General features: G+C 40.5%; 1 protein-coding gene across 1 annotated transcript; it reads right to left on the reverse strand.

The window, feature by feature from the left end:
• Positions 1-3,857: 3,857 nt before the first annotated feature.
• LOC110727924 (probable pectinesterase/pectinesterase inhibitor 41) lies at positions 3,858-7,764 on the reverse strand. Its single transcript, XM_021907518.1, has 2 exons — positions 6,481-7,764; positions 3,858-4,591 (listed from the first exon to the last, which is right to left on the reverse strand). The coding sequence occupies exons 1-2, from the start codon at positions 7,571-7,573 to the stop codon at positions 3,900-3,902; spliced, it is 1,785 nt and encodes a 594-aa protein (XP_021763210.1). The 5' UTR covers positions 7,574-7,764; the 3' UTR covers positions 3,858-3,899.
• Positions 7,765-27,659: the final 19,895 nt, after the last annotated feature.

Raw genomic sequence — 27,659 nt, forward strand, 5'->3', positions numbered from 1 at the left:
CATCTCACCGAACGGAAGGTGAAAAGAGTTTGTATCCGGCTGCCATCGCTCAATGAAAGCCGTGATCAGCGTACTGTCAATCTTATCGTGCATGGTGGCAGGAACGTGCTTCACCCCAGTGCCCTCCAGTCGCTCGAACATCTCGCTCTCCGCCGGCCAGGCCTCAGCCCATGTACGCAAAAAACTACAAGTCTTTTCCCGGGTATGACATTTCAACAACCCCGTAACTGAAGGCCTCTCCTGGTCCTCCCAAATACGGGCAGCTATGTGTCCTAGAAAGCTAGGAATCACACTCCCGTCAACAGGCCCACCGGGCACCTCACTCCTAACAACCCAAGAATCATTACCCGCCCTCGACCGTTTCCTGCTTGCCCCAGAGACAGTGGACGCAGATGATGTGCCAGATCTACTAACAAACCTACCACCCCTACCCTTACGCACCTCCACCATATGCGTCTCGTACATGTCATCAACCCTCTGACTGAATGGACCGTAATCATCATACGGTCCACTGCCATCGTCCACATCCTCATCCTCATCTGCGCCCTCCTCCTGCTCCTCCTCCTGGTCACCCTCTTCAGCATCATCATCGTCATCGTCATCCTCATCCTGACGGTGGATCCGTTCTCTACGAACTGAGGCCGAAATACCACGGGATCTGACATGTCTATGCCCCGACCTCTCCACTGAATAACTTCTACTAAGAAGCTCTATATTCTTCCCCCCACCATGACGACCCTACACAAAATTTTAAAATATATAAACATACAAAAATTTATACGATAAATAATCATCATCGCAAATCAAATACACTAAAAACAAACAAATAATAGTAAACAAAATATAAACGTAGAAAAAATACAACGAAATTGAAAAAATTTATAAAAATAAACAACAAAATATAAAAACAATTCAAAATTATATTACAAAAAAAAAAAAAAAAAAAAAAAAATTTAAAAACAATTTTTTAAAAAAATTAAAAAAAAAAAAAAAAAAGGGGGGGGGGGGGGCGCCCTGGCTGGACGCCCAGCCGGCGGTGGTGGCGCCAGATGCAGACGCCGCCACCAGTTGGCTGGCGTTTGGGCTGGACGCCACAGCCACGGCTGCGGCGCTTAGACTAAACGCCACAACCGTGGCGGTGGCGTCCAGCCCAGGCGCCAGCCAACTGGTGGCGGCGTCTGCATCTGGCGCCACCACCGCCGGCTGGGCGTCCAGCCAGGGCGCCCCACCGCGTTCACGGCGGTTTTCCCCTTTTTTTTTTTTTTTTTTTAACAAAATATACCTTTCCACCTTGGGACATCCTTCCCTCCGCCGCCACTTCCTTGCCTTGCCGCCTCGACATTGCCGTTATTTTGAATTTTTTTTTTTAGAGAGGTTGAAAGAAGATGAGCAATGAGAGTGTGAGTGATGAGAGTGTGAGTGATGAGAGTGTGAGTGTTTTTTTTTTAAGGTCAAGGGCAATTTTGGGAAACCAAGTGAATTTTGTGGGCTTTATGTAGTAATTTGTGGGCGATGTTTAACAAATCCCATTTCTTAAATATCAAAATTCGATCTCTTCATTTATTTGTTGTTACGTATTTGAATTCACATTATTGATAAAAGTTATGCTTGATAGATTAAAATAAAATACTCGTTCATTTGCTAAATGAGAGGATTGAATGAATACATTATGTGTGCATGAAGCTAAATTAGACAATCACTCGTCGAATTGTAATACTCGACCTCTATGTATGACTATGTCAAACGCGGGTCTGGGCCGCACCCGCAAACTAAGAGAGAGAGTCCACTTCACAAGTCCAAGGAGGTTCCATCCCAAAACCATATGGCAATAGGAGGAGTAGCCCCTTAGCCTTATAAAGTGTTTAACTCTCTCTTCTTCAACCAATGTGGGACACTTACATGTGGTGATACTTGAGAGGTTTATTCTTCTACAGACTAAGACAAAGAAAAAGGATTTTGTTAGGAAAAAAGGGTGTAATTGTATTTGATTAATGCGGAACAAATCAATGAAAAATAAGAATTGAGAAAAACAATAAAGAAGATAAACAAACGACACAAGGATTTACGTGGTTCGATCAAAATAGACCTACATCCACGGGTGGGGGATTCGAGAGCTTCTTCATTATAATGGAGAAAGAGCAAGAGAATAATACAAGTTAAGGAGTCTTAAATCTAATGGCTCAAAAGGTATGATCTAATTGATCAACTAAAAGGTCCTTTTAAAACACAAGGAAACCCTAAAAAAACCCTAAAATTGTTCCCCAAGTATACTCAAATAGCCGTCATAGAAAAGATATAATTTTAGGAAATATTCCATAAGTTATCCTAAAATAACCTAACTATCGAGCTATAGCTCGGAAGCTAGCTCATACCTGCCGCAAGTCCTCATAGGGCCGAGCTATAGCCCACTCGCATAGAGCTATAGCTCGCAGTCTCGTTGCAAATTTCATTCCAGGTTCGTCAGGTTTTTCTAAAACGGTCATAATTTTCTCGTTTCTTATCAGAATTGGGCATATGACCTATAGTTGGAAAGCTCTTGAACCAAGCTATCACCTCCAATTTGAATCACCTCAAAATCAGTTGTAGTTTGAGAGATATAAGCATGCAAAGTCAGCCCTACTAGATTTCGAGTCACAATTTAACAGATTTCATTGTAGTAAGATAGCCAAATGATACTTACAAATCATTCTTAAAAAATCTAATAAAAACAAACACAAGTATATAACATGTTAGAGCTAATTACATCATAGATTTAATCAACAATCACCTTGATTAAAATATTTATATGAAACATTGAGTACAATATGTGAGTTAGCCTTAATTTAGCTTGAAATTCACCAGTACTGCAATGCATAGGAGGATGTTCTATTTTCTCATGGTGAGAAACAAACATGACATTTACGTAAATAAACCAATAACTTTATTCAACAGTGGAGCCTATAATAATAAAAAAGTTGTTAATTTATTTACGAAAATGCCTCATGAGAAACAAATTTTGGTTTCTTTAAGCGAAAATACTCCAGGATCCTCCAGGTAGTTACGGTTATCACATTTAGGGACATCGAACATTCGGACTAAATAAATTGCTTAGGTCCATTATATACTTCCACTAGCTTGGGAACAACTCAGAGATTTCACGAGTCCTTGTTTGACGGGCGATTTATTTGGCTGCTTCTTAGATTTTCTTTCCGAGCTTCGTAAAATCTACCTAATTTTTCTTTAATCTTTCAGTTATTCTTAACTAGTAGGCAGATTATACCTTTTATTAGATCTAATTGCACTTTGAAATTTGTCTTTAGTTGATCAATTAGTGAGATAAAAACCTAATTAATTCGACATCTAACTAACAAATAACAAATGTGTTTTCAATACTCCCACAAAAAATTGGGCAGAAAAGTTATTTTAGCCCTTCAACAACACTAAAAAATTACTAATAATTCTTAATTCATCTTTCATCAATTCATCCCAAAGTAGTATTCTTGATTTTGACTTTTTATGGTTAACATTAAGCTGAGGCACTTTGTATAAAATACGAACTATATAGCCACTTGAGGTTTTGTTAGATTTTTAATAATGATTTTAATAATCAAATATACGTTTTTACGGTAGAGCAAACTCAAAACATTTACATCATTTTGAGATGAATACAATTACAAAATAAAATTTATTAGCATGCATTGGTACAATTGTAAAAATTATTTATGTTTTTGTATGACGGAGTATCAACAAAACAATATGTATATAGTATACTGTCGAATTCCTATTCGATTTTACAAAGTACAACTTATTTCTTCGTCAATAAAGATAACCAATAGATAAAGAAAATTAAATGTAATTATTGAATAAAAATCTACCTAAATTAGAATTTTGAATGACACTTAAATATATATATATCATGTTTACAACAAGCCACTCATGTAAGGTACCCCTGTTTGAGGTAACCATTCATCTCCAAAAACAAATGTAGAAACCGTAAAATTAACAGCATCTGTAACATTCATAACATGGTACCCTGCCCAATTTACTCTGTTTGTAACATTAGAACTTGGACCCGAATTGTTGAATTCGCCATAATATAACGTATCCAAGGCGAAATTACCATCCCATTCTCTCCAACCAGCCGGATCAACCACATTATCAATATACGACTCTAAATAAACTGTCCTAGAGTATTCCTTCCACGGCCTCCCTAGATACGTCTTAGTCGTACCATTATTACTAGCAAGATCATCAGCTGCACGTATCACACAATTATTAATAGCAATGCCCGTGTTTTGGTTTGGGTCTGTTCTGCCTTGTGCAGTGATGGCGTTGAATTGTTTATCCAAGGGTAATCGAGGGTATATGTTACAATTTTGAAACACAACATTTGCGTTACCAAATATAAAATCGACTGTACCATATATGTCACATTCCCTATAGAATTGTCTTAGGGAATGTACGTATAACGTGTCTTGGTATCCTTCAAAGCTGCAACTATAAAAGGCGGATAAATCCGCGCCGCTTCTTAGAGCTACGGCTTGGTGTTTGATTGCACCAGCTGTGTTTCTTATGGTCATATTCATGCCCACAAATCCTGTTCCAGTTACAGCTGCATAACAAATGAAAATGTACCTTAATTAGCTTACATACATTGATATATATCCAATCAACTGGTTTAACTATTACTGATTAAAATTAAGGGAGTATAAGACATTTTTCATATTGTTTTTAACAACTTATTTAAAAATTACAAAATAGATCCAATAATACTAGTATGGTGCATTATCATCCTACAGTAATTGATGTAGTAAAAATGAGAGAAAAAAAAATTGACCATAAATTTTGAATTTTTAATATTCGATTCAGATTTCAACTTGCATAAACACAATAGTTTAGCAATTATCAAGTTTAAAAATTAGTTTGACCCTGTCCGACTTTACCGAACCTGACCCGAACACCAGAATTAACACCTCTACTTCTTGGTATGTTTGACCATGATTTTAATTTTTGCCATTTAAAAGATTTCAAATGAGCTCTCGAATTGGTAGAAAATAGTGAACCACAATGAGTATTGAGTAATTTTTCCTAAAACAAAAACCATTTCCTCCTCTCTATGATATGGTTCTTTCCCTTGTGGTTGAAATCTTAGACTCGCATTGAGTACAATTATTATATATTCTCCAATTGCACTATTTTTCTCCAAAGTTTTTACTACGGAGTACTCTATAATATATTGATTGCACAATTTTTTTATTTGATACTCTGTATGTTTTACTACTATTTACTCCGTATCTTTTATTTTTGTACACACAAAATGACTTTACTACCCTTATTCACCTAACAATACAATAATTATAACCCCACATTTCTCTCTCTCTTTTGTTTACTTTATACGGATAAACTTGATATTCTTTACCTTTTAGTCATATTCTTAAAACTTGGGTTCATATCAATTAAAGCGATTAAAAAACGGAAGAAGTATATACTCTGTGTCAAAATATTTTACAAAATTAAGATATTGGTAGATTTGCTTTAAGATTCTATGAATCTTATTCAGTTATTCCTCCAAAAAATATCTTTGTTTGTCAAAAGTCAAAACCAAAGCACAAGTTACTTAATGAGACAGGATTGTTTTCTCCCTTTGCTATTGCAAGTTGGTGTCGGTGAAGGAGTACGAGAATTCAACATACTCCTCACAGTTAACGCTACTCTTTATGAATTTAACTCCATCCCTTCTTATTAAATGTGGCCTGCATATCATTTAATTTATGTTTATCTGTTATTTTTAATCATATTTTTTATAGGGATCATTTATACCACATTATGTCATTATCTACTACTTTCTCTATTCTTTTTTACTTGACCTGTTTATTTTATTACGTTTATCAATGTAAAACTTTAACGATCAATAAGTTCAATTCTCTATAACTAAAAATTATAAAAGTTAATATGATGATAGTACTTATTGAGACAAATCCAAAAAGATCCTACATGAATATATTTTTCCTTACATATTATTCATAAAAAACGGTCAAAGAAGGGGTGGTGAATAATGTAAAAGTCAAAGCGGGTCAAGTAGTAAAAAACGGAGGAAGTATCTACTAAGTTGAACAATATGAACATACTTTATTATAGTTTTTCATATTATACACAAAATCAAATTAATAAATTAAATTAGTAATTAGTTTATCATATTGAATTATTAGTTTATTGCATGTGGTGCATTTCCTATAATTCATCATTCATGCATAAGATGTCTTTAATTATTTCGTGTACACCCGTGATAAAATTTCGTATTTAAGGATAATGTCATAATATCCCCATATAGACAATAAAAAATGCATGCATTATTACAGCAAACAATGAAATTAAATAAATAATAACTACCCTAACATACATACTAGCTTAGCTAGTTTTCGTTATAAATGCCATTAATTAAACAAGATCATTATTACGAAATGGATGGAGTACAAGTAAAAATAATGAAAGTGTACTTACCAAAAGTAGCGGATTGGAAAGTAGTAAAATTATCCGCAACACTACGATTTCCAGTAATAATCGTCTGATTAATACCATCACCAATCATCATAATATACCTCTTCTTCTTATCAATGGAAACAATCTCGTCATAAACTCCGGCAGTAACGTAAATCAAATAATATCCATCACTTTCTTCGGTTTTATTTGGTGCAGCAGTAATTGCATCATTTATTGTACTAAAATTTCCGCTACCATCTTGGCTTACGGTAACAACATCGTATATATTCACTTGATCATCATCGTCATTGTTGTTACTAGCGAGTAACCGCTCGTGATGACGGCTAAGGCTTTTTTTGAATACGGCACGAGCATTCTCGGACATATTTAGTCCGGGAATGCGGCCACCACCACCACGACCACTACCGAAAAAACCCTTATGGGTTTTACCACGAGGGGTTAGGTTTGATCCTTTTTTCTTTTTCGGGATCCACGCTTTGGTGAATAAAGCAAGAGAGATGGAGTATAGTTTAGTGTCACTTGACAAAGGAGAGGTAATGCCACGGTCGAATGACCAAGCTGACTCGACGGATTTGACTCCGTCGAGACAAGTTTGTAAGTTTGTGAGGATGCCACTCAGGAAGGTTTGTACGTCGTCGGCTGTTGTGTAAGAGAGTGTTTTGTTTAGCTTAGTGTTGACGGCGTTGTACGATGTGTTTAAGAAATCGACGTTGAGTTCCGCTAGGAATTGACAGTCTTGTAAGGCGCCGATGGCGGAGGGTGTGAGTTTGAGTTTACGGCTGTTGTGGAGGTATTTGTTGATTAGCTTGAGGAACTTTGAGGCTTGTGAAACGGACCGCTTGAAGGAAAAGCGGCCGTATTCATAGACATTGCTAGATGTATTATTGTTACCGGATTGTAAGATGTTTTTGCAATAAGATGGGTATTGAGTAGATTGGCAAACGGTCGAGGCAGATACTGGCACAGTTGCGTTGTTTGGATTTGACTGTGGTGATGGTGGTAATGGTAATGAATTTGTATGAGTTACGACGAGGTGAACGGCGAGTAGGATGGATGAGAGTGTTGCAAGGAATGAGGGGTGGTAGAGTGTCATGGTGTTAGAAAGGGAGTGTAGAAGTGAGTAGTTTGATGGGGGTGGCAAAGGGTGGATTTTATAGTCAAGTGAATAGAAATGAAAAGTCAAAGTGGGGTAAGATTTGATAGTTGTAGCAAAAGCGCGTAGTCGTGGCTAATGGTATTGAGGTGCCAAATTAATGGAAGAGTGGTTGCATTGCATTGCATTGCATTGCATTGGTCTATCTAGAAGACTTGGGCTTTGTTTGATAATTGGCTTTTCGTTGTTTACCTTAATTAAATTAATTATTAATCATTAATTACTTTTTTTAAAAAAAAAAATTTATTTATTTGACATAGTTTGAATTTTTACACTACTTATATAATCTTATTTCATCATATTTGTGATTTATACTCCGTATAGAAGAAAAAAATATAGTAATGTGACATCTAGTAGAGTCGTTATAGATACCATAACAATATCTAATTTTTATACAAAATATTTTTTTTTTCTTTTTGAGAATTGAGATATTGATGTATGTATAGACAATGTGATAAATAAAGTAAATCAAGTGAACAAGAACCTAGAAAATATTAATTATTGATGATCAATTATTGATTATTAGTGAAAAACAAGGATAAAAATAATTGTAAAGGTGAAAAGTCAAAAGTCAAAAGTCAATTCAAAAAAGCTAATAAAACTAGTTTTGCATTTATGGCAAAAAAAAAAAAAAAAAAAAAAAAAAAAAAAACTCATTTACGGAGTCCTATATATTTTTTTAACTATTTAAGTAAGATATAAAGTTAAAAGTCAAAAGCTAATGAAAAAACCATCACTAGAGGCCCATAAATATACGTCAAATACAGTTTAATATGGCGGATTAACAAAATTTGTTAATTTGGCGGCATATTATGTAAATATGTGCAAAAGCTTGGCCAACAGTTTTGTACTTTTTACAGTTGTCCAATGATTTTATGCAACTTGCCTTTGATACTGTTAGGGTCTGTTCACATTTACTGAATTGAGCTGAACTGAATTGAACTGATTGGAGTTAAACTGCACTGAATAGAACTAAAATGAATATATAATGAGAGAAGAAAATTAGGAGCTGGACTGAACTGAACTGATTGGAGTTAAAATGAACTGAATTGAAATTAAGCTGAAGTGAACAAACCCTTATTTAGGGTCTGTTTTCATACGTTGAAATTCAGTTCAATTCAGTTCAGTTAGCTCCTAATTTCCTTCTCTTATAAAATATTCATTTCAGTTCAGTTCAGTTTAGTTCAGTTTAGCTGAGTTCAGTCAATGAGAACAGACCCTTAGTCATCCAAAAGTCTATTTAGCAAATTACGCATTTGCCCACACTTGGTAATTGAAAACATGATTATACTCCAAATAAACAAATTTCTTTATTCTAGCAGATTAACTTGGCACGGCTCTATGGTTTATGATGTCCAATTATTAGTGCTGTCAAATTTCAAACCGAAACCGTTTAACTGCCCGAAACCAACCGACCCAAATGAGAACCGAACCGATTAAAAACCGATTTTTTTGAAACCGAAAACCGACCCGAACCGTATTTTAGTAAACCCGAAACCGAATCGACCCGAATAATGTTAAACCGTATAAGAACCGAACCCGTTAACAAACCGAACCGAATATAAACCGAACTGAAAGAAAACCGAACCGAAAAAGAACCAAACCGTATCTAACCCGAAACCGGTTCCAACCCGAAACCGTTTAAACTGGCAAAAAAACCGCTTACACCGAACTGTTAGCAAACTGCTACCCGTTTGCACCGAACCATTTAAAAACCGAACTGATTGTAAACCGAACTGGTTATAAACCGAACCGTTTATGAACCAAACCGCTTCTAAATTGAACCGTTTACAAACTTTTTTATATAATTAAATGGATTTTTTTTTTTGACGGGGATATAATTAAATGGATTAAATATTAGAAATCTTAGAATATTTTTTTTAAAATAGCAAGGCAAATCATTCATTAAGGTCTTAAGGTTAATTAGTGTTCACAAACAAGAGCAAAACAAGCAGGCTCAGGCCCTGCCTCAAACTATTAGCAACACTACTGCCTCTAGTCATGTATACATTTGAGGTGATGAAACCAAATGAACAAAAAGCTTGTAATATTAAGTACCAAGGCTTGGCTGAAGGCGTAATAAATAAAATTAATTCACAGAGACTATTAAGCATATGATTACATTGATTCTGTGAGTAATAATGAAATAAAGATGGGAGTGTGCTAGTGACATGAATATACTATTAGGCTATGTTTTAATTCTGATTCAACTATAATTTAGTAAACTTGAAATGGAACCGATATGAATAACGTTAAAGTGGTTAAACAATTGAAGAACCGAACCAGTTATAAACTGAACCGAAAAAGAACCGAACCAGTTAAAACTGAACCGAAAAAGAACCGAACCAGTTATAAACTGAACCAAAAAAGAACCGAACTGTTTCTAACCCGAAACCGTTTCCAACCCGAAACTGTTTGAACCGGGATAAAAACCGTTTACACCGCACCGTTAACAAACCGCAACCCGTCTGTATCGAACCGTTTACTACCCGAACTGTTTACAACCCGAACCGAATTAAAACTGCTTAAGAATAAACCGAAACCGAATCAAACCGATAACTATTTAAACCGAACCAAAACCGACCCGTGAGACAATTAAACTGATTCCAAACCGACCCGATTAAATACCGAACCGATTTCAAACCGAACCGAAACCGAACTGTCAAAACACTTTTGACAGTGCTACCAATTATAAATAAAAAAATGCATGAAATTTGATTTAATAAGTTAACTAGCTTCCTTTTTTTGTTCTTTCCTAGGAGTGGAGGTGGGGGTATTGTAGGGTAAAAGATAGTTCCTACATAACGTTAGTGGATTACAGTCTAGTCATGAAAATTAAATGCAAGAGAAAAATGAATAGCGATTGATATGACATTATTTCTATAACAAATTTGTGTATAGAAAAATAAGCTCAAGGTAGATTTGTACAATATGCCACCGACACATGTCCATTACGTTGTGTTCCGGCAAGCCAAGGGAAATGAGGTAGGTATCTTAACCCCGCTAATTGTGCTTTTCTATAATATTATTGTTCTATCACTTGTATAGTTGTATGCAATATAATGCTTAATAATGCTTAATTCAGATCAATGTAGGGGAAAAGTGAGTATGATTAAGAAATGGAGTGCTCCGTATTTGATAAGTATCGATCTCTTTATTTGAAGATCGAAACCTAGCAGTTTGTGCTTGAGTAATTGGTATATATATATTTATATAGAGCAAATGTGGACATTGGAAATAAAACATATAGTCTATAACACTAGATTTAGGTGCTTAACCTTGATCGGTCCAAGCTTCATATACAAAACAATATTGGGATTGACACTGTATAGAGTGTAAAGTTGACATAAGTTTATATTCCATCTTAATTACAACAATTTAATTGTGCAATATAAGACTTCGAAGTGTTGTATACACAGAAGAAAAAAAAAAAAAATAGATTGTAGCTTATCAAGGAGTTGGGGTCGGCAATTATAGAATCGCAATTTGCAATACATCATGCATGTCTCCTACACTTAAGTTGGGAAGAATTCTAGGACCCCATATGTACCAAAATGTATGTCATATTGATCATATAATTGTTGACGTTAGGGGTGTCAATTCGGTTAAACAGTTCGGGTTGGGTTGGGTTTATCAGTTTCGGGTTATAACGGGTCGGTTTATAATGAATTGAAATAATAAGCGGGTCGGTTTGGGTCGGTTTTGAAAATTATCGGGTCAATTCGGTTTGGTTTTTTTAATTGCAGTTTCTATTCGGATCGGGTCCTTATCGGGTCGGGTTCTAGTCGGTTCGGGTCATAATCAATTTGGGTTGAACTGGGTCGGTTTGAAAACAGGTTTAGCCCATTTAAAGTGGGTTTCGGTTAAAAACAGTTCGGGTCTTAATCAGGACGGGTCGTAATTGGTTCGGGTCATAATCAATTTGGGTTTAACTGGGTCGGTTCGAAAATGGGTTTCGGTTCAAAATAGATCGGGTGAAATCGGGTCCAACCATTATTGTTTCGGTTATAATCGGTTTAGATTGAACTTGGTTGGTTTGAAAACGAGTTTACCCAATTTGAAACGGGTTTCTAATCAAAATCATATCGGGTTAAAATTGAGTCGGATGATTATCGAGTTGAATTAGTCAGATAATGGGTAGGAACGAGTCATGTTATAATCAAGTCAAGTCATAAATAAGTTGGGTTTATCGAGTAGTGGGTTGAAACAGATTAGATCATAAACATATTGGGTAACAGGTTGTAAATGACTCAGTCATAACGGGTTACGGGTTTTAAACGGTTTGGTCATAACGGGCTACGGGTCGTAAACGGTTCGGTCACAACGGGTTACGGATTATAACCGGTTCGGTCACAACGGGTTACGGGTTGGAACGATTTAGGTTTATCGGATTTTTATCGGGTTTTAACGGTTTTCGGTTTAAAACGGGTTGGGTTACTATCGAGTTTAAACGTAATCGGTTTGGGTTGCTTTCAGTTTCGGGTTGTAACGGTTTGGCTTGATAATGGGTCGGGTTAGTAACGGTTTGCACAAATTCGGTTTAGTTCAGTTTCGGTTTGGAAAAAATTGGGTCGGGTCAGTTTTCGGTTTCCAAAAAAACGGGTTTTAAACAGTTCAGTTCCTTTTCGGATCGGTTCGAAACAGTCGGGTTTAACGGTTCGGGTCAGAAACTGACAGCTCTAGTTGACGTACATCCGAATCTCTTCTCTTCTATAATTGGCATATTTGATCATCTACTAGGAAATAATCAATAATCGGTTGATTGAATCGCATGTTGGATGCTTAGTTTCTTGTAGTCTAGACAATATACTTGAACAACTCTATTTTATTTCCTATTTTCATTACTAGGGCTTCTAATTAAAGTTTTCCTATTATAACGATTTATTATTTTTATTTTTCTTACCTCTTTAAAAAAATATTTCAAAAATATAATAAATTAATGACATATCTAAAATTCTAAATACTAATAAAAAAATAAGTACCCTTATTATTGAAATTATTAAATCTTTGACTTATGTAGTACATTGTGGTCAAAGTTTACGGAATTTCTTCAGATATAAGATAACAAAAGAATAATGCCCCACACGTAGAAAACTGTCATGCAAAGAATAGAAAATAATGCACAAGGTTTCTTGAGCCTCATAAATATACAATTTCAACCTAAAAAGTTCTTTTAATTTTAGTCCAAGGTTGTAAAAAAAAAAAGGTTCTTTTTAAACTAACAGATTAGAAATATAGTAGTATGGTACTTCGAAAGTAAGTAACGTTAATTAATAAGCAAATCTTGTTACGCTAATATGCTTCTTAATAATGAATTTGGCTGACATTAATCAAAGTTATACTATTATATTATATAATCAATCAATCAAGTCAAACTTTATTGAAATATATATGATGGTAGATTGGCAAATGGGATAATACCAAATACATGCGTACAAAATGAGAGCGTTAGGCTACTGTCCTTAAAACTTATGGTCTTTGGACTTCGGCAGCCCTCCTAAATAGGCTACCAAATAGCTATAATACCAATTTGTAAACATTTTAGCTTTTCAAAATTAGGGAGGCCTTGACTTTTTAGAGGCTTGGAAAAATTCAAAAATGTAACATTGAATCCTTGAAAAATTATGGAAAGATACCAGATACAAGTCTATTAACCATAAAATTTTAACGGGCTTATTGTGTGGAATGTGATAGAGGCATGATGGAGGTAGGGACTCTCATGCCAAATACTTGGGGGTATATTTGTCATTCAACATATATTGGATAGTAACTTCATTAATAGTTACCACATGATGAGTTGACAGTAATAAAAAGTAGTTTCATTCTCACACTTTTGGAAAAGATACCACCATTGTTGTCAATCTGTGATTGCCGCTTTCCTCCATTAACACCACCACCAAAACCAAAGATAATCACCATTCATCATCTTCTTCTTCATCAATTACATGATGGTTTAGATTATTGCACCGCCTTACCACCACCACTATCGGATGTCCAATCACAGTATACAAATCAATAGTAGTAGTATACAATCATGATAACAGTTTATTAATTAACAATAACAGTACAAACTTAACCTAAACCAAGTTATAAAACGATAACATATTTAAATAAAAAAAACAAAAAGCATATAAACCCAGATTCACAGATAAATAAAATAACTTTTTAATTATACTAATCAGCCATTAACAGTATACTAATAAAAATTACAGTATACTAATAAAAAATAACAGTATAACAATTAACAATAACTGTATAAAATCAATAATAGTTATAACTGCCAAATAATTTTCGTCGTCGATTTCAACCCCAAACATCCAAACCTTAGATGAATAATCATCCTACCTGATTTGTATATTATCTACAAAAGCTTGCAAATTCCATGGAAATAGATCAGAGCTTTGCGCTTAATTTCGTTCCACAAGGGAGCTCGACTTTCCCTCGAGATTTTCAATCAATAGCCAACATATTTGGAATCTCCTCCATATCTCCGGTGAATAGCCACTGGCTATGATGCCATTTTTGAGAACTCCGTCTAATCCTTTAGTGTTTTTTTCATGGAGAAATGGTTTACCAACTATTTACCCCGATTAAGGTGGATTATTTACATATTTAGGTGGAAGTTCTAGCCAAATTCCCCTCTCTGAGCTACCTTCAGCTACACCACCGACGCCGATCGATTGTATTTTCACGGGAAGAGTAGCAACTAAAGGGGGGAAAGTAACTTCTCTCTCCTCCTTTTTTTTTACCCAACCCTTTTTCATTTTACCCCCCAATTTTATTTTATCTTTATTTTTAATTTGCAAATATTATTTTTTTATTAGGGTATTGGACAGGGGGCCTATACTTGGTAAGGGGCAATAGTTTCTCGAATGTGATACGAGTAAAGTTGTACATGCATGACATTCGTAGCAGTAAAAATTAGGCCGGTTCACGGATCAGATATCCGATAAATGTGATTTCGGATCAGATATCCGAATACTTGGATATCAAAAATTGATATCCAAATCTGATTTGAAAATTTCGGATATCCAATATTCGGATGTCCAAAATTTTCGGATTGGATGTTTAGGATATCCATTATCCTATATTAAGTAAAATTGATTATGATTACTTTCTAAATTTCACTAATCTTACCCTTTTTTATCGCTATGTTGTACAACATATCTTAACAAAATAGTACTTGTTTCTGGTGTTTTTGGATTTCCTCGGATACTGGTCACGCTCTCCTGGCAATGATACAGTCCCACCTGCAAAATAACGAATATTCCGGTAAACGGAATATTCGCCTCCGACGATCAAGTTAGTGATCAGAACGGAAAAGGCTAGAGAGAGAAAATGTAGAAAGAAGTTGGAGCTATTTAATGCTCTGTTGTGTACATCAATGTCTTGAAAGAATCCCCCTCCCATCATAAATGATTGGGGTATTTATAGGGTGGGGCTCGTGCCCCTTTTTAGGGTTTGTACCCTAGATTGGCGTGGCGTGATTGGTTGCGCAATCAGTGAATGCCACGTGTTGCCCAGGGGGCGCCGTTTTACGGCTTTCATTGGTATCTCTCGGGATTTGGGCCCTGACGTTGTTAGGGCTTTTTGGTGTGCTGATTAAAGGGGGAACTCATGCCCTAAACACATGGCATCTTCTCATGACGACACGTGTCACCCTCTGAATGGGCCACGTGTCGCTACAAGATTGGCCTGAGACATTAAGGGCTCTGAATTGCGTGGCATCTTCCCATGGTGACACGTGTCACCCTATAACTGGGCCACGTGTCACTATGGGATTGGTCCATGTATACGAGGTATTTTTAGCCTCAACATTTGCCCCTCAGAGGGGGTGGCTCGTACGCTTACAGGTCGACTCCTCTGATCTTAAATAACCTTGGGGTGTACAGGCGTATTGGGGTTGTGTCAGCTTTCTGTCCGCCTAACGACTTTAGACGGAACGTCTATCTATACAGAGGACGCGGACGAAAGTAGGCCATCTCACTTTTAGGAGATGCGGCCGTCTTGCCATTGCGGAGGGAGCTTTAGCTCTGCTAACTTCCCTTTGGACACGCCGTTTATTAGGTCATCGTCTTTTCCGCCTAATTTAACGAAGTTGCTCCTTGTCCCTCCAAATTCTAGGTCACATTTTAAAATTATAACCGTTCAGCTTTGTTTATGCGGGAAAGATGAATTTACTGTCTTACCCCCATAGATTTTGCCTATATATACAAGAGGTTTGACCTCATTTTGGCACTTTGGAACTTTATATTCTCTAGAGAGAAGTCAGAGCTTCTAGAGAAAGTGAGTTTTTCTTTAAATCTTCGAGAGCTCCGCCGTGCGTTTGAGTTTCCCGGCCACTTTTGTTGAGTTTTCCGATCAATTTTCAAGGCTTCCAAGTTTTAAACACGTACAGAGGTAGGCCGCCTGGTTTCTTTTCTTTGTATTTTTATTTCTTTGTTTATTTAAAATCTGGCTTAACACTCGGCTTCGTCCGTTTCTCCTCATGAGGCCGGCTGTTCGCCTGGGACTGAGGAGTCTAGAGTGGACGGAGACGAGTTGTCTCCTTCATGGAGTGGGTCCATTTCTAGTGCGTACCAACTCACATCCACCCATTCTTCTTTGTCCCTGCAGTCGAACATGGCACGGACAAGGCAGACGCATGATCTTTATGCGGCCAGAAATCCAGACGGAAGTCCGGTGAATCCTAGGCCTCCATATGACCCAAATAATGACAACTTAGAGACCCCTTCTTCCACACCTACGACCGCTTCCACGGGCACTCATTGCTCGGCCGTGGAAGTAACTTCCTCGTTCGAGGAGCGCCAAAGAACTCAAGGCGCTTCTGCTACGGGGGGAACGTCCGGGCGAACTCCGGAGTTGAGGTTCCCCCAATATGCCAACTCGGTCATGGATGGGGCCGAGTTTCTACTCTGTGAAGGGCCTCCTTCCTCTTCTCGGGCGGACGCTGATACGTCCGTCCCAACTCCCTCGGAACTCTTTCTCCAATATGGCAGGTCGGACAGACCAAGAACAGGGGTCTTGATTAATGAACCGTCTGACTTGCCCCCTCGCAGAGCCCCTCCTACGGGAATTCAGGCGGTCGGTGCCAATGATAAAGGCAAAAGGCCCCTTGAGGATATTGTTTCTCCTCGAGGCGACCATAGTTCTAGAAGCCGCAGCTCAGCGGAGGCAGCCGATCTGGATAGAGTGCTGTCTTCCGATTTTGGGAGCATTCCTCGGCGAGAAGAGGATGAGGTTGAGAATGCGGCCGAGGGCGAAGCGGCGCCGCTGGAGGCGAAGAGGCGATCGAGGAGGATGTTGCCAATATTGACAACTTCAAGGATCCGTTCGCCTGTACGGTGGGTAGCACAGCCTTGGGCTACCTGAACTACAAATTCGAGGATTACAAGGCATTTCTCCACCTTGGGGAGGGATTCGAGATCCAGCCTCCAAGGAAATCCCGCGCTCTGGCCGCTTCGGAGGAAGAGAGGCCGCGCCAAAGATCATTTAGCGTCTACAGGGCGGCCTTAGACGTAGGACTCCGTTTCCCCCTCCATCCTTTCGTCCGCACGATTTTGGACGAGTATGACATAGCCCTCTTCCAGCTGATGCCAAACAGCTGGTTGAACATTTTTGGGTATTTGGTGACGTGCATCTGCAAAGGCTTCAAGCCATACTTTGCAGTTTTCTGTGAGATGCACTCATTCACTAAGATGGACGCGGATACGGACGGCAGGTTCATCTTGAGCACCACTAGAGACTACATGATGGTGATGGACCGCGTCTCTAAGTGGCATGACAAGAAGCACCGATTCTACCGCATCAAGACCAAAGATCTTGAACTTAACTTGCGGATGAATCGGTTCAATGCTGAGCCCATTCAACTTGGACGCGGGGACCTCAAGCCTGATAAGCCACCCGTCCACCCCAGCCAAGAGTACCAGCTTGAATATTTCAAAGTCAAGCGGGTGAGAAGGAATGGCAAAACTGAGCGCGTTCCAAGCAACTGGGTCCTTTTATCCAGCTGGCTGCGGGATCCCACGTTTATGTCCACCTATGGCATGTACAAGAACCTGCCCCAAGGTGGACGCACGGACATATATACATATACAGATTATTTGAGTTTGAAGAATTTTCTAACACTTTCCTTTTCTCTTTCAGCTGAAGCGTACAGTATGCTTGACCCAGAGCAGAAAGGGGAGGTTAACATGACGGAGATTGACTTGGCTCGGTACAAGGCTCGTCAGAGGCTGTACGACCAATCTAAAGAAGTAAGTATATCCATCTTGATTTCTTTCTTTCGGCCGTGGATGTATTACGGAAGAGATCTTCTTCCTAACTTGGCACGGACTATCAATTATTTTATCTTGCTCCCTTTTTGCTAACCTCTGTCTCTGCAGCTAGCCACTCCAACCCCGAGGTCCAAACGGAAGCAGTCGTCCCCTGCATCCAAGACGGACAAGGACGGCAAGGCGTCCAAACAAAGGAAGACGGTCGCGTCCAAGACCACTTCCACTTCTGCGGCCAAGACGACGTCGAGGACTGCCTCTAAGCAGTCCAAAGGAGAACAACCCTGGCTGAGTGATAGCGGGGCCTCCAAGTCCATAGATTCGGCCGCCACGTCGGGTCATGTTAGGTCCGAGAAATCGGATGATGGGGGTAATTCGACCCCGGCAAAACCGACCGGGCCTGAATTGACTCCGTCCGTTCAAAGAGTCAAGGAAGCTGATTGGCTGGAGGCCACTCCGTCGGCCGGCGACCAGCCTGGCCGGACGGGGGAAGAGGGTGACGAGCCTACGCCGCCTCCGCCCTTCACTTTCAACCTTCCTACCCCTCCAAGCTTCTCTGACGGTCAGTCCAAGTAACTTTGGATTTTTTATTTTGTTTCTTCTCTCTTTTTACTGAGCTGACATTAAACTCTTTGCTTCCACATACAGACATTGCAGAGGAGCTACAAATGAGGCTGCCCAACCTGTCCCTTACTGGGGCGGACAGGAAGGCTATGCGGGAAGCCATGGCCCGGGCCGTCCCTGCTGAGCAGCGAGATAAGCTGCGGGGGATACATGAGGGCTTCCTCGGCCCCATGATCAATTGCAGCGCTGAGGTGACTTTTACCCTCAAATGCACTTGGTCAATTTTTCACTCTTACTTTGCTAACACATTTACCCTGTACGCAGCTCTTCCTGCGGCTGAATGCCTTCCTGGAGTGGAAGGACAAGGAGAATGAGCAGCTGAAGCATGCCTGGGCCCAGATTCAGAAGACCCAGGATGCCATTACTGGGGAAGTGGCCGTCCAGCGCCGGTATTTCGAAACCCAAATCAACGCCCTGTCCGACAAGGTGACGCGGCGGCCGGAAGATTTGGTGAAGCTGGGCGAGGCCCTTCAACAAGAGTCCGTGGCTAGAGATGCCATGAGACAAGAGAGGGATCAGGCCCTGGACGGCCAACGCTGGAGGGAAGGGTTCGAGGCCTCCGAGAAGCTTCAAAGTGATGTGGCCTTGGCCCAAAAACACTTGAAGGAGGCCTTGGACAAGGCGGACACTCTGAGAGCCGAGGTGGAAAGTCTAAAGAAGTCCGTTGAGGACTTAACTCTCCAATTGCAAACACCTCGAGCTCCTAGTGCGGACGAGGTGGTCCGCATTGAGCAGAGTGCTGAGGACAGGATGAAGAGCCACTTCTTTGAGGCTTTTGAGCTTATGGTGGACGAGGGAGAGGCGACCTTTTATCAGGAATGCTTCACCAAGCGTCTTAACTTTGTCTGCCTCAGAGAAGAGGCTAAGAAGGACGGGCAACCTTCACCTGAGCTAGACGTCACGCCAACTACCTCAGAAGAGGAGGAAATCGAAGAAGTGGCGGCCATCAAAGATGGTGAGGCTGAGAGCAAGGGGACGCTTGCTGATGACGCGTCTCCTGCCGCCGTTCAAGAGCTCGGCCCGGGCCAGAGTCCAGCTTCTACTCCAGTCGCCCCGTGATTTTAGCCTTCTGCCTTTGTCAATTATTTTATTTTTGTTTTGTGTCTGCCGCCTTTTTGTGTGGTTTTATGTAAAGAACTTTGCCGCCTTTTGAGCGGTCTTTTATAAATTCAACTTTTCAGATTTTGCTCCATACTTTGCAAATTTTACACTTAAGTTTTTTCATTTTCATACGCATACTTTTTCACGTTTGAGCGATTTTATGTACGTGTATTTTTGTATCTTCGTACAATTGTGGGGTATGCCCCTTTATTCGGCGTTCGCCTAGTCCATATTTTGGGTGGTTTGATTGATTTGGTAGAATTTATACCTTATTTGGTATGTCTTCTAACAAGTTAATCAAATCATAATAATGATTGTCCTTGGACTAGGTGGTACGCCGAATCAACACATTAATTGGCCGTTCAATTGGCTTTATGTGAGTTTGTCCGTTGAAACTATTGCTCGGACGCACTCAGAAAATTTCAAGTATGATCTCAACTTAAAATTTTCATGTTCGGCTGGGCTGGAATGCCTAGGTATGCCCTTGCCCCACTATATGGGTTTCACAGGGTACCTTACCTTTTCCGTCCGCCTTAATTAAGGGCGGACGTATTCATATGACTCGGGATCAAGTTGGCCGTTCTTATTTTATTTAATTTATTTTTGTTCTGCGACCGAGTTGCTATGTTGCAAGCAACCTACTCGCAAAATCACGCGGCCTATCCATATAAGTTATGACTGTGCAAATAAGCATAAATTAAATGGAAAAATAATTATAACAATGTTTGACTTTTCATTAATTTGTCAAAATTATATTGTTGTGGCCGTACGGCTTACATTGCTCGGTCAACAGACCTAGCTGTATACATAGCTTTTGGCTAAGTACTTAAACATAATATCTCTTCAGATTGTCAGTGTTCCATGTACGCAGAATGGGTCGGCCGCCCATGGCTTCATGACGGTAAGTCCCATCTCGGACCTCTTCCCTGACTCGATACGGCCCTTCCCAATTTGGGGTCAGCTTCCCATCCTCATTTGCTCGTCCCACAGCCTCCATCTTCCTTAGGACCAGATCTCCCAACTTTATCGGCCGCTTAGACACTCGGCGATTGTACGCCCTTGTCATCCGTAGACGACAGATTTCGTGTCTAAGTGCGCGTTGCCCCTAGATTCAGGAAGGAAATCTAGGGCGGTCTTCATGGCTTCCCAATTGGCCGCTTCATCATATAGCATCACCCTAAGGGTGGGCTCATACATTTCAATTGGAAGGACCGCCTCGGCACAATAGACTAAGAAGAAGGGAGTTTCTCCTATGGAACTCTTGGCCGTGGTTCGTATGGACCACAGCACATTGACTAACTCATTAGCCCATAAGCCGCCTGCTCTTTCAAGCTTGCGCTTAATTCCATTGGAGATCAATTTGTTGTATGCCTCTACCTGACCATTTGCTTGTGGTCGGCCGACTGAAGCAAAGCAGTGGGCTATGCCTTGGTCTTCCAACTATTCTTTTAGTTGAGGCATTTCGAACTGGGGTCCGTTGTCAAACACCATAGACTGAGGGACGCCAAAGCGGGTAATGATACTCTTCCATATGAAGGCAGAAACATCCGTCCATTTGATGCCCCGGACGGCCTCGGCCTCTACCCATTTTGTGAAGTAGTCTAATGGTATAAACACATACCGCCTTTGGCCGGACGCTGGTGTGTACGGTCCTAAAATGTCCATCCCCCATTTGGCAAAGGGGAGCGGACTACTGATGGCCGAAAGACTGTTGGCGGGTCGGTGAATTAATGTTGCGAACCTCTGGCACTTGTCACACTTCTTTATCATTTCCATTGCCTCCGACTTTAAGCTCGGCCAGTAGTAACCCAGGCGGGCAGCCTTTTCAGCCAAAGCTCGTCCTCCAATGTGAGAACCACACTGCCCCTGGTGAAGATCATCCAAGACATCATGCCCTCTCTCAGGAGTGATGCATTTCAGGTACGGCTTTACAAATGCCTTTTTGAACAACTCTCCTTGCTTAATTTCAAACCAGGCCGCTCTCTTTTTCATCAGCCAGCTCTCTTTAGGATCGGCCGGGAGTAATCCGTCCTTTAGGTAAGATATGATCCCGTCCATCCAAGTGGAGCTTCTATCAATGACGTGTACTGTTTCAGCGTCAATACTCCTCTTTTCTTTCACTTCCCAAAATACTGACCTGGGAGTATCACATGATGCTGAGGATGCTAACTTAAAGAAGGCGTCCGCCTGATGATTGGACGAACGAGGGACCTGCTGTAGAGTAAAATGATCTAGGCTCTTAGCCTCCTCTTTTATAATCTTCAAGTACTTTATCATGGCCGGCTCCCTTGCCTCGAAGTCTCCATTCACCTGGCCGACTACAAGTAGGGAGTCCGAGCATACATCAATTTTTGTCGCTCCTGCCGCCTTACACATTCTTAGGCCGGCCAAGAGGGCTTCGTACTCGGCCTCATTATTAGAGGCTTGAAACTGAAATCTCAGAGCATATTCAAACTTATCTCCCTCAGGAGACAGACATATAACACCTGCACCCCAGCCAGTAGCTGTCGCACTACCATCCACGAACACTTTCAAGATCTGGTCTCCGGCCGTCTGAAAATTCGGCCGAGTCATTTCAGCTAAAAAAATCAACAAAGGCTTGCCCCTTAATTGCTTTTCTTGGCTCAAATGAAATGTCAAAGCCTCTCATTTCCAAGGCCCATTTAAGCATACGACCACTTGCCTCTAAAGTTGTAAATGGCTTCTTCAGAGGTTGGTCTGTGTAGACCACAATTGAATGTGCCAAGAAGTATGGCCGCAACTTTTTCGATGCCATGTATAATGCCAAGCCAAATTTTTCAATAGGGGGATACCTTAGCTCGGCGTTATGAAGTACGTGGCTAATAAAGTAGACAGGGATCTGGCGGCCGTCCCGTTCAGCAAGTAGGACGACACTTAAGGAGTGTTCTGAGATGGCAAGATAGATAAATAGCTTCTCACTCTTAAGTGGACTGACAAGCCGAGGCAATGTATGTAGATGGCTTTTAGCTGTACGAAAGCTTCCTCGCCCTCCTCTGTCCACTCAAACATGGCTTTATTCTTTATGGTTTGAAAGAAATAGCGGCATTTATCCCCTGATCTTGACAGAAATCTACCAAGTGCGGCCAAACAGGCGGTCAATCTTTGGACTTCTTTAATTGTCCTTGGTGACTTCATGTCCATTACGGCTTGGATTTTTTCAGGGTTGGCCTCAATTCTACGTTGATCAATTAAAAATCCGAGAAATTTACCGAACTCAACACCAAAGACACATTTCTTTGGATTTAACATCATCTTATGCCGCCTGAGTTCGGTGAAAGTTTCTCGTAGATCCTTCAAATGGTCGGCCGGCTCTTTTGACTTGACAATCATGTCATTAATGTACGCCTCCATATCCGGCCGAGCTGATCTCTGAAGACTGTATTAACTAGTCGTTGAAAGGTAGCTGGGGCATTGTTAAGGCCGAATGGCATAACTTTGTAACAATACAACCCCTGCTCAGTCACGAACGCTGTTTTCTCCTGGTCTTCTTCCCATAATGGAATTTGATGGAATCCGGAGTATGCGTCCATAAAACTCATCAGGGCATGCCCGGCCGTCGAATCAACCAGGCGGTCGATTTTGGGCAGGGGAAAGCTATCCTTAGGGCATGCCTTGTTTAGATCGGTGTAATCCACACACATTCTCCAAGTTCCATTCGGCTTCTGGACCACATTGGCCACCCATTCTGGGTAATAACATTGCCGAATGAAACCGGCGTCCAGAAGCTTCTTGACTTCTGTTGCGGCCGCCTGATTCCTCCTTTCTCCATGATTCCTTTTCTTCTGGCGGACAGGTTTAACGGCCGGGTTTACAGCCAATTTATGCACGGCCAGATCAGGGCTTATACCTGGCATCTTGCCGACATCAAATGCAAATACATCCTTGAACTCTCTCAATAATTGAATTAACTCATCCCCAAGCACACCCAAAGCTATAGTGCCTACACTAACCATCCGACCTGGTTGATCGGGGTCAAGCACTATATCTTGGTGGCTGCCGGCCGGCCGAGGTCGTAAATCCTCTGGCCGACCGACAGTCATTAGTTGCTATGCTTGCTCTATCTTGGCCGCCTTACGCTTCTGGCCGACCTGCTATGTTGGGAGTGAGGTTCCTTCTTCTTTTGGCTCGGACGATTTTGGTCCGCGCGTTGTAGGCTTAACTGCCAAGTGATTACATTCTTTTGCCATCTTCTGACTTCCTTGGATTGTGCCTATTTTCCCGTCCGTCCTCTTAAACTTTAGCAGCATTAGGTGTGGCACAATGACTGCTTTTGCTGCATTCAGCGTAGGAAGGCCGAGTATGACATTATATCCAGTCAGTTCTTTCACAACCAAGAAGCGGACAACCATATCTCTTCCTACCCCTTTTTGCCCGAATCGGACAGGTAAGTCTATCCGCCCCACTGGGTGGATGACATTCCACCCAAATCCAACCAACGGGTGAGTGATGTCCTGGAGAGCATCCTCTGGGAAGCTTAGATTTTTAAGGCGGCCAGGCTGATGATATCAGCCGCGCTACCCGTGTCAATCAATATTCGTCCGACCTTCAAGTTGGCTATCTTCATAATGAACCCCATGGGATCATTGTGCAAGGCTTTGACCTCCCCCCGACCGGCTTCACTGATGACTACTTCAGGGAAAGGTTCGGCCTTTACTAAGTCCATTTGCATTACCTTACCCAACTTACGGGCGTCCTGCTTGATCCCTCTCATAGTGGGACCGCCTGAAGCAAATCTTCCTGATATCACAGCTACAAAACCTGAATCAGTGTTGTTGCCGTCATCTTCCTTATCTTTGTTCTTATCATTCTTCTGTCTTTGCTCGGACGTGTTGTTTGTCCGTGTGTAAGTGAATTTGGACTTCATCACATACGAATTTAGCATGCCCTTCTCGGCTAGCTTGTCCAGCAGTCTCTTCAAATTGATGCAATCGTTCGTGTCATGTCCCACATCCTTGTGGTAATGACAATACTTGTTCTTGTTCCTATACTGAGTCGGGCCTCTCAGCGGCTGTGGCTTCTCAAATTCAAACTTATCCTTGATTTCCATCAGGATAGAATAGCAATCCTTGTTGAATTCAAACTGAGGCTCGTACGCCTTAACCTTCTTGGACTTCTGCGGCTGGGCATCAGCCACCCAGACTTCCTTTCTCTTTTTCCCTTCTTTCTTTTGGCCGGCCGAGTCTTGCTGAGAAGGTTTTTTCTCAGCCTCCTTGGCCGGCGCTTCTGTTTTTGTGAGCTAACAAAAGTCCGCCGCCTCAATATAAGCTTCGGCTTCTCGCAGAACACCTGCGTATGTCCGAATCTTTTTCCTTACCAAGTCAAATTTAAAACCATTGTGCCTTAATCCCCGGAGAAATTCAGAGTAAGCCATTTCGTCCGGCAGATTATGAATTTGGGCTTTTTCTTGGTTAAATCGCTGGACGTACGAGCGTAAGCCCTCATTTTTCCCTTGGACGATTGTCGCCAAGTTAAGGCTAGTCTTTCGAGGCGGTATGTTGTATGAAAAATTTCCCACGAACAGCAAACTAAGAGTAGTAAAACAATTGATACATCCGGCCGGCAAACTGTTGAACCAATCCTGCGCCACACCTTTCAGAGTGGCCGGGAAACATTTGCACCAAGTAGCGTCATCTACGCTTTGCAAGTACATCGGGTTCCTGTACGAGGTGATGTGCTCTTCTGGGTTGCCCGTGCCATCATAGGCTCCCACAAGTACACTCTTCACCTTTGGTGGTTGAGAGGCATTTAAGATATCTTGCAAAAACGGGGGCGGCTTATCTCCCAGAGTAAGTAGGCGCATCTGCCAATCGATGGGTTGCGGTTGCACGGACGGTCCAGCCAGATAGGGAGCTTGTCCGTACACCTGCCCGTATGGCCCATATGGTCCGTATGCCTGGGGGTTCGGCTGCATCAAGCCATTGAACCCCTGAGGAGGCTGATATTGCAGTGATTGGCCTATAATAGGAGTTGGAGCATGAAAGACTGGAATAGGAGTTGGGGTGCGGACCGCCTGACTTCCGCTGGTGATGGCCGTGTTGGTTTGTTGGGAAAGAGAATGATGTGAGAATCATCCGGCATAGTTGGGGTTGAGGCCGTGTCTGAGTGGGCGGCGCGCTCCCGCTGCTTATGCCGAAGGTAAACTCTCCTGGCAACGAGACGGTCCCACCTGCAAAATAACGAATATTCCGGTAAACGGAATATTCGCCTCCGACGATCAAGTTAGTGATCAGAACAGAAAAGGCTAGAGATAGAAAATGTAGAGAGAAGTTAGAGCTATTTAATGCTCTGTTGTGTATATCAATGTCTTGAAAGAATCCCCCTCCCATCATAAATGATTGGGGTATTTATAGGGGTGGGGCTCGTGCCCCTTTTTAGGGTTTGTACCCTAGATTGGCGTGGCGTGATTGGCTGCGCAATCAGTGAATGCCACGCGTTGCCCTGGGGGCGCCGTTTTACGGCTTTCATTGGTATCTCTCGGGATTTGGGCCCTGACGTTGTTAGGGCTTTTTGGTGTGCTGATTAAAGGGGGAACTCATGCCCTAAACACATAGCATCTTCTCATGACGACACGTGTCACCCTATGACTGGGCCACGTGTCGCTACAAGATTGGCCTGAGACATTAAGGGCTCTAAATTGCGTGGCATCTTCCCATGGTGACACGTGTCACCCTATAACTGGGCCACGTGTCACTGTGGGATTGGTCCACGTGTACGAGGTATTTTTAGCCTCAACAGTACTCCTTTTTCAATAAATATTATTATCAAATCTATTAAAAATACTACACTTAGTAGGGAGTACTCGTGTTCGATCCCCCGCAACAACAATTGGGAGGAGACTGGAACCTAACCACCCAAAACTGATCCTCGAATTCGGATTAGCCCAAAGGGTGAACCGGGTAAAACACTATATATATATATATATATATATATATATATATATATATATATATATAATATAGGGTTAGTTTTATATGAACAATTTTTAATTTTTATATATGTTTCACTATTTTAGGCTTTATATTTCGGATATCGGATATCCGAAAATTTGAAAATCAATATCCAAATCCGCATCCGATCGATAACTGCTTTTTCGGATCGGATATCCGATCCAAAATGAAAACACAGATCGGATATCCAAAAATTCGGTTCAATTGTGGATCGGATTATCGGATTCTCAGATAGTTTTGTACAGGCCTAGCAGAAATGGATTTGTTCTCTTCTTTTTTCAGTTATTCTAGGATGACATTAGGAAAGATTATTATAGAGTATAATTGGATGAAGCCCGTGCGATGCATGGTTTGTTTGAATTTTTTAAAACATTTTTTCATTTATTTATGGGCAAAAAATTGTTACATATTTAAATAAATTCCTAATATCAAAATATAATATTTTATATTTAATTAGTTTAAATAAAAAAGTCTCATTCGCCAATTTTTCTTACATGGCATCTGAATTATTTAATTTTAAAATAAAATAATAATCTCTTATTTTATTGGTTACAACTAAAATTTATAATCTTACGTGGTACGCTAAGAAAATTAAATCCTACGTGGCTCTCTAAAAACTCGGGAAAAAACTCCCCTTTATATATATATATATATATATATATATATATATATATATATATATATATATATATATATATATATATATATATATAGGGGAAGGCTCTCGTGAGAAATTTTCTTATGTGAGAACACTCTTTATGTTCTAAATTTTTACTCGTATGTTCTAAATTTTAAATCTGATGTTCTAAATTTTTCCTTAGGTGTTCTAAATTAAATCAAATGTTCTAATTTAGTACTCACATGTTCTAAACCATAAATTAGTTAAGTTCGATGTCATAAATTTTAAATAACTTGTTCCAAAATTTTAACTTGTATGTTCTAAATTTTAAAACGTGTGTTTTAAGATTTTTAATTATATGTTCCTGATTTTAAATTGTATGTTCTATTTTATTACTCGTATGTTCTAAATTCTTTACTCACACTTTCTATATTCTATAT

This window comes from Chenopodium quinoa, unplaced genomic scaffold (assembly GCF_001683475.1).
Source record: "Chenopodium quinoa cultivar QQ74 unplaced genomic scaffold, ASM168347v1, whole genome shotgun sequence".
Lineage (NCBI taxonomy): Eukaryota > Viridiplantae > Streptophyta > Magnoliopsida > Caryophyllales > Amaranthaceae > Chenopodium > Chenopodium quinoa.

What these genes read in the sequence shown, in the direction of transcription:
- LOC110727924 (XM_021907518.1), bottom strand. Translation starts at nt 7,573, where the DNA reads ATGACACTCTACCACCCCTCATTCCTTGCAACACTCTCATCCATCCTA. An exon ending in TTTCCAATCCGCTACTTTTG is followed by an intron (nt 4,592 to 6,480) that starts GTAAGTACACTT and finishes TTTGTTATGCAG; the next exon opens with CTGTAACTGGAACAGGATTT.